The sequence below is a fragment of the Acanthamoeba castellanii genome, assembly GCF_000313135.1.
Source record: "Acanthamoeba castellanii str. Neff unplaced genomic scaffold scf7180000084669, whole genome shotgun sequence".
In the NCBI taxonomy this organism is placed as follows: domain Eukaryota; phylum Discosea; order Longamoebia; family Acanthamoebidae; genus Acanthamoeba; species Acanthamoeba castellanii.
The window spans coordinates 43,373-57,526 of record NW_004457554.1 but is presented as its reverse complement, the minus strand read 5'-3'; the positions used below and the strand labels follow the sequence as shown (position 1 = coordinate 57,526).

General features: G+C 58.8%; 2 protein-coding genes across 2 annotated transcripts; both read left to right on the top strand.

Annotated features, from left to right (window-relative positions):
• Window positions 1-149: 149 nt before the first annotated feature.
• ACA1_111870 (SNF2 family Nterminal domain containing protein) lies at window positions 150-8,033 on the top strand (the record flags this gene model as incomplete). The annotated part of the gene is given in 30 exon segments (XM_004341974.1): window positions 150-189; window positions 262-356; window positions 593-727; window positions 796-1,302; window positions 1,328-1,379; window positions 1,396-1,605; window positions 1,703-1,817; window positions 1,839-1,889; window positions 1,992-2,170; window positions 2,250-2,563; window positions 2,637-3,098; window positions 3,197-3,313; window positions 3,392-3,610; window positions 3,684-3,786; window positions 3,875-4,075; window positions 4,213-4,541; window positions 4,652-4,864; window positions 4,955-5,060; window positions 5,141-5,289; window positions 5,323-5,367; window positions 5,385-5,824; window positions 5,918-6,029; window positions 6,126-6,221; window positions 6,315-6,430; window positions 6,563-6,602; window positions 6,666-6,946; window positions 7,037-7,107; window positions 7,188-7,560; window positions 7,647-7,801; window positions 7,906-8,033. 30 exon segments carry the CDS (start codon window positions 150-152, stop codon window positions 8,031-8,033), a joined length of 5,454 nt encoding a protein of 1,817 aa, XP_004342023.1.
• A 152-nt stretch (window positions 8,034-8,185) lies between these two features.
• On the top strand, window positions 8,186-14,114 carry ACA1_111860 (uncharacterized protein; the record flags this gene model as incomplete). The annotated part of the gene is made up of 25 exons (XM_004341973.1): window positions 8,186-8,242; window positions 8,317-8,404; window positions 8,515-8,659; window positions 8,776-8,941; window positions 9,095-9,211; window positions 9,406-9,693; window positions 9,790-10,035; window positions 10,156-10,276; window positions 10,320-10,448; window positions 10,620-10,694; window positions 10,799-10,917; window positions 11,041-11,157; window positions 11,249-11,383; window positions 11,464-11,547; window positions 11,679-11,788; window positions 11,863-11,989; window positions 12,218-12,278; window positions 12,376-12,454; window positions 12,550-12,742; window positions 12,860-13,033; window positions 13,139-13,232; window positions 13,345-13,384; window positions 13,583-13,694; window positions 13,828-13,958; window positions 14,069-14,114. Coding segments are annotated over 25 exons (3,054 nt in total), but the record flags the coding sequence as incomplete, so codon positions are not given.
• Window positions 14,115-14,154: the final 40 nt, after the last annotated feature.

Genomic DNA, 14,154 nt, shown 5'->3' with positions numbered 1-14,154 from the left:
CCACCACCTCGCCCCCACCCCCTCCACCTGTTCTCTCTTCTTCTTCTCCCAACTTCGTGCCAGACTGGTGGACGATCAAGTGGAGCGTGTGTGAAGGCGATCTCTTGATTTTCAATTTCAATTTCAATTGATTTTTATAAATCAGCAAGATGGCTACGCGACTAGACCGCCTGCTCAACTTGCTGGAGAGTGAGTGCCTCCAATGCCCACGTTGTTTCTGTTTACCTTCTTGTTGCCTACTAACGGGCGCCTACTGTGCAGCTGGCTCTACGCCCGCCATCAGGCAGACTGCCGCTTCGCAAATCGGCGAGATCCAGAAAATTCATCCATACGATCTCCAAAATTTGCTCAGGAGGGTATGCTACTTGCTATGCCTACGTTGTGGAGTGCAGTCCTCTTAGAGTACCTCCTTACATTGTAGGTAAGAATCGTGCTGCGCAACAACAATTGGGATGCACGTGTAGCAGCTGGGCAAGCGATTGATGCCATCGCGTCCAACGTGCCGCTCTGGAACCCAGCCCCCAGTTCCACCACGCAACCTGGTAAGTACGACCCTCTCGCCACTCTCAAATCTCTGAATCGCTGAGTGAAGAGAATCGCAACAGAGCTGGTAGCGGAAGTGAAAAAGGAAGAGCCCACCGCACCCACCACACTTATGAGCTTTGACACGTTCAACGTGACCCGAGTACTCGATAACGGCAAGAAGTTGCTTGCATCTGGAGGCGAGGTACCGTACAAACATGCATGGTATACTCCACGAAGTGCGCAGGCTTCTTACACCACGTGAACGCACAGGAGTTTGATATCAACCTCGACGAGATGCCGCTAGCCGAGAGGCTGGCTTTCCAGCGAGCTCAGCTGAAGCAGAACTTGGGCATGGTGGGCCAGTTCGGTGGTGACGATGACGATCTGATATCCGATGAGGACCTCGTCATGCACACCAAACTCGAGCAGGCCAAGAAAGAGGAGGAAGTCAAGCGCGAGGCCGAGGTCGAGAATACCGAGGGCATGTCTGCGCGCCAACGCAATGCTGCCAAGAGGCGCGCCAAGAAGATGGCCAAGGACACCACCACCAAGCGAGGCAGAGGTGCCAGCGCCTCCGCCTCGGCACCAGCACCGAAGGCCGATGAAAGCGCGCCCAAGAAGGGCCGCAACATGAAGACAGTGGTGACCGACCAGCCGCAATCGTCCGACAAGGTGGTCCTCGAGTCTGTGGTGGACAACGAGAAGGCGTACGAAGACACAACCGTTTGGCCCTTCCAAGACATAACCGAGGATCTGTGTCACGATCTCTTCAAGTACGTCTTCGCTTCCGCCTCTTTTGCAGCGTTTCCTGAGCTCCCCGACTCACGCCGACCCGCGACAGCCCCAATTGGGAGGTGAGGCATGGCGCAGGTGTCGGTCTGAGGGAGATCTTCAAGACGCACGCCAAGGGTGCTGGGAAGACGGTGGGTGCGACTGCGGAGCAGCTCGAGCGTCAGAACAGGGCCTGCCTTCAGGACTACGCCCTCCGCTTGCTCTGCGTGTTCGCGCTCGATCGATTCGGCGATTACATTTCCGACCAGATGACCGCGCCCGTCCGAGAAACTTGCGCTCAGGCCCTGGGTGCGTTCTCGCCTCTGCTTATTCGCTGGCTTTGATTGCCTGCTATGACAAGCGCTGATTGACTCACGGGCTTGGGATGTGTATCGCGCACACGCAGGTGCTCTGCTGAAGCACATGAACGCGGAGGACGTGCGCCGCGTGTTGGACATCATCCTGATGTTCACGCAGAGAGAGGAGTGGCAGGTGCGACATGGAGGCATGCTTGGTCTCAAGTACGTGGTAGCGGTACGCAGGGACCTGGCCGAGTTGATCCTGCCTCAGGTTCTGCCCGCCATTATTCGCGGGTACGTTTTTCATCCATGCGTCCCCATCATGTGCCAATGCGCAATGCCGCGGAGAACGTGCGTGCGTTGCGCTGACCTTGGCTCGACCAACACCCAAAACAGCCTGCAGGATCTGGATGACGACGTGCGGTCAATCTCTGCCGGCTCGCTTCTTCCCATCGCCGAAGCCACTGCCCGGCTTCAGCCACAACTCATGCCCGACATCCTCACAATTCTATGGGACACCCTGACCGATCTCGATGACCTTTCGGCCTCCACCACCAGCATCATGAACCTGCTGGGTACATTCACGCTCCCTTGTTTGGCGAATGATGAAGGTCATCAAGTCTTGGCTCACCATGTTGTTTCTCTCCCCTCCAGCTGAGTTCTATTCCTTCCCCTCGGTTTTGGAGCTCTCGCTTGGCCAGGTGCTGCAATCCTCCGCGCACCCTCTGGCGACGCTTGTGCCTCGCCTATGGCCTTTCCTTCGACACACCATCGCCTCCGTGCGCCTCTCGGCGTTGAAGACGTTCGAAAAACTGCTGTCCATGGGCGCACAGACGGTCCGCCTGTGGTTGCCCCCCATCCTGCCCGAGGCCCTCAGCAACGTTTTCCGCAACTTCATGCTCGAGGAGAAAGCGGACATCATCGAGAAGTCACACACAGTGTGGAATCTCGTCGTAGCCATCGCGCAGGTGCGTTGTTCTCTGAGCTCTGCATCACGCCACCTATGGGTCAGTCGCTCACCATGGTCTTTGGCTGGGACAGGGACCGGCCGTGCGACAGGCAGCGCATCGTTCGCTTACGACGTGGTTCTCCGCGCTCCATGGGTCGCCCTATCCAACTGCCGCCGGCTCATCGTCGTCGTCTGGGCTCTCCTCCTCCACCGGTTCAGCGCCGGCCAAGGGCCGCCGAGGGCGCCCGCGGAAGCAGGACGTGGAAGCGGACGACCCGCCGGCGACCGGCGCCGGACGGGGCAAGCGAAAACGCGGCAAAGCCGCCGCGGCCGGTCCATCGTCGCCGCAGACAGCCGCCAGCGAGGGACCAGCGACGAAGAAGCGAGGCGTGGCACAGGCAGAGCCTGACGACGCTTCGCCATCGGATCTGTCCTCGTCGTCCGCTGCTCTGGGCCGACCGGTCGACGACGGAGAAGCCAGCGAGGCCAGCGCCAGAATGCGGATTGCGGGAGCGAAAGCGCTAGGCGCCTTGGCTCGCGCATGGCCAGCGGAGGTAACATCTCGCGCGCATTGTTTTCGTCTGTGGCATGTCGTGTGCGCTGAGCAAGTTTTGTGAATGATCGACTGACGCGTATGCTCCCTCGCGCGCAGAACCTGGATGAGCTATACAGCGTGCTGCTCTCTCAGATCAGTTCTCGCTCGGCGGCGCAGCAAATGGCAGCTAGCTTGGTCCTCACCGAGTGGGGCTATCTGGTCCATCCCGCACTGGTATTTATTTCTCCACTACGCCTCTCATTGGTTGCCTTGCTATCTAACATCTGCTCTCGTTCTGCCGCTCGTTCGCAGCCGCCATGCCAACCGTTCCCTGCGCATATGAGCGAGGCACTCAACTCCCGCCTGTCGAGCGAGGAGGAGTACAGCGAGATTGAGTCCCACCGAACCAAGCTCTACGCCGAATGCTCGGTGCTCATCCAGAGCCTCGTCTCGGTGGGCATACCCGTGGGCAGCGATCTCCTGCCAATCACCGAACAGCAGTGCGTCCACAAGGAAGTCGCCCTGCAGCTGGTGCGCCTCGCCTCCACACCGGCTACGCACAATCACTCACCCACACCTGACCTCACTCTACCCCCCAACTCAGGCCACCGATGTTTTCGACGCTTGCTTCGGCCAATTGGCCGCGCTCGAAGCCTCTGTCAAGACGCAGTTGCAGGCCCGACGGAAGCGCGTCTTGACTTGTCTGGGTATCTCTTCTCACCCGGCCGTTCGTGTATGCCCCGCTGAGTGTGTTGCTGTGCTTCGGCTGACGACCTTCTGTGTGACTGCCACCAGCACAATACGACGAAGAGGAAACGAGGCTCCGCGTGACGGTGGCGTCGTGCATCGCATCGGCGGTGGTGGCTCTCGAGGCCCTGCCAGACAAGCTCAACGCGCTCATTCACGCGCTCATGAACGCCGTCCAGAAGGAGACCAGTGCCGTCTTCCAGCGACGGACGGGCCATGCCCTGGCTCACCTCCTCCGCCTGTGCTCAGGTACCTCCCCCTTTGGGTCCTCGTAGTTTGTATCGACACTCTAAGCCGGTGACTGATCGCGTTATTACGGTTGTTGTTGTTGTTGTTGTTGTTGTTGTTGTTGTTGTTGTTGTTGTTGTTGTTGTTGTTGTTTACAGTTCGCACGCCCTGCCCGAACCCGCGCATCATCAAGAACCTGTGTACATACCTCTGCACGATCAGGCCTAAGGGCCTGTGGGCCGCTGAGGACAGCGAGGAAGCGGGCCGCGAGCGGAAGGCCAAGGAGGAGACGGAGGGGAGCGACGCCGCCCGGGCGCAGGCCGCGGCCGAGGAGCAGGAGAACCTCGTCAAGAGCCGCGGCGCCACGTTCGCGCTGGTCGCCTGTGCCGAGTACTTCCAGGAGACCCTCTTCCAGGGTCTGCCCTGGCTCTGGGAGCTGATGTGCCTGCCGCTCAAACAGGTGCACGACACCACAGATCCGTCACAGGTACGACCGGCCAACTTGTCTGCATGTTCATTCTGTGAGATTCCTCACCTCTTTTCTCATCGTGTCGTGTTCGTGTCGCGTCGCGTGTCGCATGTGCGTCTCCGCAGCAGGCAGCGTCGTTCGACGTGTTGAAGGACAACGCCGAGGTGTCGGGCTCGCTGATGGACGCCCTCCAAGTGACGGCGACAGTTGTGCCGCACCTGCACAGCGCTCTGTACCCCAAGGTCATCGACGAGCTGCTGCCTCTGGTCTTCTACTTTGTCACCTATCCTCACTCGGGCGTGCGCACATGCCTGGCCAAGTGTCTGGCCACCATTTGCAAGGTACCTAACCGCTCACTCGCCCCCTCCCCCTTCGTTGCATTTTGCTCGTTCGCGCGCACACTCTGAACAAACTCCTCTTCAACGGAGCAGACCATCACCCACCCGGCGATGCGGCAAGTTGTTGGTCGCCTCTTGCCCATGCTGGCCGACGTCGAGAATGTCGACAGTCGGCTGGGCGCCACCGAAGCCCTGCACAGTGCGTTCTGCTCCTGCGACCTTTCCGCGCTGCTTCGTCGTACACTCGCGCTCACCCGCACCCCCCCTCGTGTACGAAAGGTATCATCAGCACGATCGGTAGTGAGATCCTGCCCTACATCGTGTTCCTCGTGGTCCCCATATTGGGTCGCATGAGCGACTTCAACGAGAGGATTCGCAAGGTGGTCACCTACTGCTTTGCCACCCTCATCAAGCTCATGCCCCTCGAGGTACCACTCCCGCCCCGCGTCAGCAGCCGGCAGTCAGCAGTGTCGACAGTCGACAAGAATCTCTTGGCTGACGGCGCGGTGTGTTGTGTCGACAGTCTGCCATTCCCGACCCGCCGGACCTGCCCAAGGAGATGGTGGAGCAGAAGCAGCGGGAGCGACGGTTCTTGGAGCAGCTGCTCGACGGGTCCAAGCTCGACAACTACGCGCTCCCGATCAAGATCAACGCCGAGCTGCGCAAGTACCAACAGGAGGGCGTCAACTGGCTCGGCTTCCTGAACAAGTACCAGCTCCACGGCATCCTGTGCGACGACATGGGCCTCGGCAAGACCCTCCAGGCCATCTGCATCATCGCCAGTGACGACTTCCACCGGCGGGAGCAGTTCGAGCGGACCAGGTCGCCCGAGTTCGCACCCGTCCCGTCGCTTGTGGTGTGCCCGCCCACCCTCTCGGCCCACTGGCACCAGGAGATACTCAAGTTCTGCGAGAATCGACTGCGCCCGCTGCAGTACTACGGCAAGCCCCAAGACCGCAAGAGGTAACACGCGCTCACAGCACACACGCACGCGTGCGCCACGTGAGAGTGAGAAGGCGGTGTTGCTGATTCATCGATGGTGTGCACACAAACCAGGATGCAGGAGCAGATGCGCGAATACGATGTGGTGATCATGTCCTACGACATCCTGCGAAACGACATCGACCAGCTGAAGGCCTTCACCTTCAACTACTGCGTGTTGGACGAGGTACACACACACACACACACACACAACACGATCGGGCGTGTTGGCTCCTGAACAGCTAAGAGCTGACAACTGAGAAATATCATCACTCTCGTGCAGGGCCACATCATCAAGAGCGGCAAGACAAAGATCACGCAGGCCGTGAAGCAGATCCAGGCCAACCACCGGGTCATCCTCTCCGGAACACCCGTTCAGGTAGGGCAACAATCGACCTCCCACTTAATATATCGTGGGCAGCAGGGCTCATGTCTCATCCCCATCGCTGCTTCTGCTGCTGCTGTTGCATAGAACAACGTGCTGGAGCTCTGGTCTCTCTTCGACTTCCTGATGCCCGGATTCTTGGGCACCGAGCGCCAGTTCCAACAGATGTACTCCAAGCCCATCCTCGCCAGCAAGGACCCCAAGTGCACCCCCAAGGACCAGGAGGCACGCTCACTCCCTCGCTTCTTGTTCTTGTGATCTCCCGAGAAGAATGCTAAGAATGCGCACGATGCACGTCAATAGGCGGGCACGTTGGCGCTCGAGGCGCTGCACAGACAGGTGCTGCCGTTCTTGCTGCGGCGAGTCAAGGAAGACGTGCTGGGCGATCTGCCGCCCAAGATCATCCAGGACTACTACTGCTACCTGTCGCCACTCCAGGTGCGCCTCTACGAGGACTTCTCCAAGACGCAGGTCAAGCAGGGCATCGCCAGCAGCATCGCCACGATGGCCAGCGAGGAGGCGGCGGCGGCCAAGGCCACGGCCGAGAGCAAGGGCAAGACAACGCACATCTTCCAAGCCTTGCAGTACCTGCGCAAGCTGTGCAGCCACCCGGCCCTCGTGCTCAACGACCAGCATCCGGAGTACGAGGCCATCAAGAAGGAGTACGGCCTCGAGTCACTCCGCTCCCTGGAATCCGCCCCCAAGCTGCAATCGCTCAAGTACGCTTCGTTCTTCTTGTGCCCCCCCCCCACTTGCAAGCACTTCGTTTTTCAATATCTCATTCGTTCTCTTCTTCGTTTTCTCGACAGGCAACTCCTGAACGAGTGCGGCATCGGCATTCCCCAGGTGGAGAAGGCCGAAGACGCCACGGAGCCCATCGGTACCACCACACTTTTCCCCTCACCGCTCCCCATGCGGTCTCCTTACACCAACCACCGGTTTGGTTTGGTTTGGGCGCAGTGAGCAACCACCGGGTGCTGATCTTCGCGCAGCTAAAGTCGATGCTGGACATCATCGAGACCGACCTGCTGAAGGCCCACATGCCCAACGTGTCCTATCTCCGCTTGGACGGCATGGTGGCCGCCCAGCAGCGCCAGAACGTGGTGTCCAAGTTCAACGCCGACCCGACCATCGACATCCTCCTGCTCACCACCCACGTGGGCGGCCTCGGCCTCAACTTGACCGGCGCCGACACGGTCATCTTCGTCGAGCACGACTGGAACCCGATGAAGGATCTGCAGGCCATGGACCGGGCGCACCGAATCGGACAGAAGAAGACCGTCAACGTCTACCGCCTCATCACCCGCGCCACTCTCGAAGAGAAGATCATGGGGTATGCGACCCCGCCTTGTGTGTCGTGTGTGTCATTGTCATGTGTGTCGTGTGTGTGCGGTGGACTGAAGCTGGTGATGGTTGCAGGTTGCAAAAGTTCAAGATGAACATCGCCAACAGCATCGTCAACTCGGACAACGCGAGCATCCGCACGATGGACACCAACCAACTGCTCGACCTCTTCAACTTCTCAGCCGAGCAGGCCGGCACGTTGCCCGGACTGGAGCAGACATCCGGAAAGGGTACGTCGCCCACCACCGCCTTGGCCCAAACCGTTGTAGCGATGCACGATTGTCGGTGGGTGATGGAACTGACCCTGTTCTTGTTCTTCTTCATCTTCATGGAGGCGACGAGGGCGTGAAGAAGGCCGGCGGAGCGCTCAGCAAGGTGCTCGAAGGCCTCGAGGAGTTGTGGGACGAATCGCAGTACAACGAGGAGTACAACCTCGACTCCTTCCTCGAGCGTATGCAGTGAAGCCAAACAAAAACAAACTTCACACCTCTCATCAAGTAGTGCCGCTGCTGATTCATCTTCGCATTGGTGAACTATTGGACTTCTTGGAATAAATAGATATAAATATTCTTTGTCTCCTCCTTTTTGCTGCCGTGATTCTTCAAAGAACCAAGATGGAGGAGCTGAATCAGGCCTTGGCGCTAATTGAGCGGGCATCGCATGAAATTCAGGTACTCTCGGACTCGATGGCACTACCACTGTGCCACAACGATTGGCTTAGTGGCATCTTTCATCTCCTCTGCAGCAAGGCAACCCATCTCCGGAGGCGCAGAAGGTCCTGCTGAGCTTTCAGGAAAAATCCAATCCTTACGAGCTCTGCAAGTACATCCTCGGTTCGTCATTATCCCCTGGGCGCCTCATCCATTTATCAATTAATCTTTCTCTTTTGTCATTTAATCACTCTTTTGCTACGTTTTTGTTTTTTTTAAACAACTTTCTACAGAGAATAGCAAGGTGCCCACGGCGCAGTTCCAGAGCGTCTCCACCATCCGCCGGGCCGTCCTGCGCGAGTGGTCCGCCCTGTCGCCGCAGCAGAGGGACAGCATTCGCGACTTCCTCCTCCAGTTCCTCGTCAACAGCCACGCCGCGTACTCTCTCCACATTCACATTTTCACTTGTTGTGTCGTGTGTGTCGTGTGTGCTGATGTGGTGCGTGTCGTGTCATGTCGTGTCGTGTGTCGTGTCGTGTCGCGTGGTGACACAGGCTCCAGAACTTTGTCAAGTCTCAGCTTCTGCAGTGTGTGGCGGTGCTGATCAAACGGGAATGGGTCGACATCGAGTTCCCCTCGCCCACGTCGCAACCCAACCTGCAGTTCAAGGAGGCCACATTCCAGAAGATCCTCACCCTCCTCGGCGGCGAGATGCACATGGTACCACACACATGCACTCATAGGCGCACACGTACACGCACACGCACCACCGCACACGTACACGCACACGCACCACCGCACACGTACACGCACAATCACACGCACAATCACACGCACACTTACATTAACGTGATTGGTGTTGTCGATGTACAGAAGCGTCAGGGCGTGGGTCTGTTGCTCGCGCTGGTGAACGAATTCTCCTCCAAGCAGACTAACAGCGAGACCAAGCTGCCCGTCACCTACCACCTCAAGTGCAACCGCTCGTTCGCCGTGCCTCTCCCACAACCCGCTCTCTCTTCTCTGCCACGTCATGCCACACACACACAACACACACACAACACACACACAACACACACAACACAACACACACACACACACACACACAACACACTACACGACACACGACACGACACGACACGACGCACACTCTGCATGTTATGATTCTGACATCACGCGCTGTGCAGGACAAGGAACTCAAGCAGGTGCTGACGTGGACGATGGCGTTCATCCACCAGTTCATCACCAACCCGGCTTCGCTGCAGAACGACGGCGCGTTCCTGGGCTCGTGCCTCACCCTCGCCGCGCAGGTCCTGTCGTGGGACTTCGAGGACGCCCAGGCCTCGAGCGACGGCCTCCTCTTCACTCGGACCCCGCCCACCGGCGGCGACAGCACCAACGCCCCGCTCAAGCCGCCGCCCCACTACCGCGACATCTTCGTCACCTCCCACGACATCCTCCTCTGCTTCTTCAAGGTACTGTGGCGTGTGTGTCGTCGTGAGTGTCGTGAGTGTCGTGAGTGTCGTCGTGTGTGTCGTGTGGCTGACGATGTGTGCGTTGGGTTGAAACAGTTGCTGGCGATGGTGGAGCAGAACGAGGACCTGTCGCACCTGACGCGCGTCGCCCTGTCGCAGCTGGCGTCGCTGTCCGGCAACGTGTTCCCCGACAAGGCGCACCAGCTGCAGTACCTCAAGACCTTCCTCGAGCTGCTCATGCCGCACATGCGCAAGTACACCACCATCCTCTCCTCGGCCGGCGCCCCCTCATCCCTCTCGCCCTCCTTCGGCGATCAGATGATCGGACTCAGCAACATTCTGGTATCGCCCATGCCGTGTGTGTCCGTGCGTGCGTTGTGTGTGTGTGTGTGTGTGTGTGTGTGTGTGTGTGTCGTCGTGTGTCGTGGGCGTGAGCTCAATTCTTGTTGTTGGGCTGCCCAGGTGCGTCTGGTGTCGAATTTCCGAATCGAGATGTTCTATCAGCTGCCGCCCGTACCGGCTGCTCTGGGTAATGAATGTCCCCTTCTCTTCTTGAGCGCTCTTGCGTCTGACGTGACCTTTGGTGCGTGTTGGTTGGAATTATGTTTTTTGTTTCTCTCCACAAGACGCGTTCCTGGCCGAGTTCTGCGCGTTTACATGCGGCTGCCTGCAATCGCTCAAATCGGTGGAGGAGGTGGAGTTCTCGTGGAACCTGGACTGCTTCAACTACCTCACCGACGCTTGGCTCGTCTTTGGTACCTCCCCTCTACCCAACATTACATTTGCTATTTTGTAAATATATTTCTGTATTATTATTATATCTTTGTAAAGTAATATATAAATCTTTTTTGGTTTTTAGTTGCATTTTATTGACTTACATTTTATTTTTCCGGAAGTTGATTCCTACCCTCTTCTGCCGCTACTAGTGGGCGACGTCGAGGAGGAGCTGGGCGGCGGCACCACCGGCGAGGGCAACCAGGCCAAGTGGACGGCCGTCAAGGGTACCCTCTCCCACACAAAAGTGTATATGCGGTGGTGCGTGTGTCATATGTGTCGTGTGTGTCTGGCACGAACTAGTTGCTAATTCGGGTTGCCCTTTATGAAGCCACCTTGCAAAAGTACACGAGGAATGTGTTCCAGCTCTATGTCGAAGCGCGCATCGCCATCGCGCACAGCGAGCTGGAGCAGGACCTCGTCGAGAACGAAGAAACCTGCGACGACAAAGTACGGCACACCGCACATGCACGCATTCCTGCACTTTGTTTTAACCACACACACACAACACACACAACACACACACACACACACACACACAACACACACAACACACACACACACACACAACAGAAAGAGTTCGAGGAGCAGCTGGAGGCGGTGGGACGGCTGGGGCGGCTCGATTGCGCGCACTCGCTGCACCTCGTGACGTCCATGCTCGGCGATCGGTTGGCCAAATGGCAAGGCCAGGTCCAGCAGATGAACATCCAAGGCACGCAACACACAACACGACACGACACGCACACGACCCACCGCACACGCACGCACTCACGTACGCCAGCCTGCGACGGGTACAGGGCTGGATGTGATTCTGGAGGAACTGCATTGGCTCGTGCTGATCACGGGCCACGTGTTGGCCAATGAGCCCAAGGACGAACTCGCGCACATTCCCTCGGCCATCAACGCCCTGTCCGACGTACGTGTGCGCACGCACGCACGCACGCACGCACGCACGCACGCAGTGCGCGTTGTGCTCACACGCCTCGCGTTTTCCAGGAGAGTGACGCGGTCATCTTGGCCACCAACGCCGTGATGGCTGTACTCCAATTCCAGAACAGCTGCCTCACCAACGAAACTCTGGTAGGCCCCGTCGTCCCACTCACGTGACGTCGCTATATCGCGTGTTTGCATGTTTGCGTGTGCGTGTGCGTGTGCGTGTGCGTGTGCGTGTGCGTGTGCGGAAGGGCTGATGTATGCGCACGCACACACAGGATGGGTTCGACGACATTGTGAGCCCGCTGCTTGCGGAGACCCTGCTATGGTTCGTGAGCCGCTGGTCTGCCACCTATCTCACCATCCACCGTCAGAAGACCCCCGCCAGGTACGCACCGCACACACGCGTCATAGCACGCGCGACCGCGTACGCGCCGATAACGAATATCGTTGTGGGCGCAGTGAGCGGTTGGCGGCGGCCTATGGCTCGACGGGCGGGATGATCCCCAACATGATCCAGTTCTTCTTCTCGAGCATCTCTTCGATTCTCATGCACTGGTCCGGCGCCGAACCCAACCTCGCTGTTCAGGTGCGTCGTCGCCCCCGCCACGCACGATGCGGCACGACACGACACGATGCGGCACGACACGACACGACACGACACGACACGACACGACACGACACGACACGACACGACACGACACGACACGACACGGCACGACACGGCACGATGCGGCACGACACGACGCGAGTTAGAAATCCAGTAACTGGCGTTCCCTGGCTGATTATGTGTTGTGTCGTGTCGCGTTTGCTCCAGGCGTGCGAGCTCCTCTTGTCTCTGTCCAAGCTGCCTTTCCGCATGGTGTTGCTTCAGCTCGGTACACACACGACACGCACACGCACACGCACACGCACGCACACGCACACGCACGCACACGCACAGCCAACATATGTTGCTATGGTGCGTGTCGACAGATGTTTATCGCAACTTCTGCGAGGCCTACGTCAAGCAGATCTCGCTCGCCCTCACCTCCCTCTCCGCTCGCCTCCACCGGTTCACCCCCCCCCAACCCCCCGCACATTCCTCACCGCATTCCTTAACCTGCCGCCCTGCTGCATTCCTTCACATTCCACACCACTGGTCCGCAGATTGCTGGTCGAGGCCCTGGTGCGGATGGGCAGCGGCACCGGCGGGGCGGAGAACCCGGAGGCCCTGCAGCAGTACTTCCAGCAGATCGTGAGCCCGATCCAGGCCGACTTTGTAAAGGTGTTCGACCGGGCCGACTTCGCGTCGATCGCGCAGAACGCCCAGGTCGTGTCCCACGTCGAACGCCTCATCTCCGTACGCCCTCCCGTCACCACAGCCGCACACGCACACGCACACGCATGACCGCACACGCACGCGTATGACCGCACACGCGCAACCGCACGCACGGAAGCCCTAATTTTATGTCGACAGAGCTTGCGGGGAGTGGTGCGAGCGGGCAAGGGCGGGGGCGTGGTGTCGCGGGCCACCCTCCACGTGGCCCTCCCGTGTCTGGAGAAGATCGCGTCGTTGCTTCGCATCTACTCGCATCGCGTCGACATGCGCGAGGACATCTCCGCCTTCTTCTGCGATCTCCTCCTCTACCAGGTACATCGTCCGTCCTGCGCACTCACACACATCACCACGCGCGTGCGTCAGTTGACACCGCACGACACACACGACACACGACACCACACGACACACACGGCACAGATCAACAGCATCAAGGAGCGATCGGAGGTCGACGCGTTGCTGAACGGGCTCTACCACTACTTCCAAGCCCTGGCCGAGCTCTCCAAGGAAAAGAGTACGCAAAATAATTAATTAATTTATCTATTTCGCTTTATTTCTTTATTTAATTATTCAATTGATTCATTATTTTTTCCATTTAAATAACGCGCGAATTTGTCGGTGCACAGGCGCGACGGCCGGCGGAAAGAAGGAGGAGGAGAAGCAGCGGTACCGGGAGGCCAAGCAGCGGACGGCCATCCTCTACAACCTCTTCTACCACTTCATCAGGCACCTCCACTCCTCCTTCTTTCAGGCCCGGCTCCCTGCGAGGCTCCCCTAACCCATCGTGTCGTGTCGTGTGTGGGTCGTGTGTCGTGTGTGTCGTGTGTGTCGTGTGCGTGTCGTGTCGTGTTGTGCGGTGAGTAGTGACGCCAGCGGGCCGCGGAGGGACCCGCAGGTGCAGGAGAAGTCGGGTCAGCTGGCCCTGTTCGCCCTCACCACGTGCATCCTGCCGCTCATCACCCCTGAACTCATGCTCGTACGCGCACGACCACCTTCGCAGCCGCAAACGACCCATAACTTCACATCCCAAAACTGACGACGGCACACCCACACGCACACACGCACCATCGCACACTCACACGCGCGCACGTTGACACCACCGCACACAGTATGCGAAGGTGAGGGATGGGTACTACAGTGTGCTGTGTGGGCTGTTTGAAGAGGCGCCGCGCAGTCTCCTCTCGCTCCAGGCCCCCACCTACAGCATGCTCCTGGCCTCCCTCAAATACGCCCTCCTCTCGTACGTCAGCTCACTACACCACCGCACGCGCACGACACGACACTACCGCACACGCACCACCGCACACACAACGCTGCTCACATGTGTGGGGCTGTTCACCGACATCGTAGGACGGACACGGATGTGGCGCGTCGAGGCCTGGAGACCCTGTGCAGCGTGTGCACGCACCACTACCACGCGCGCACCCACAACTCGC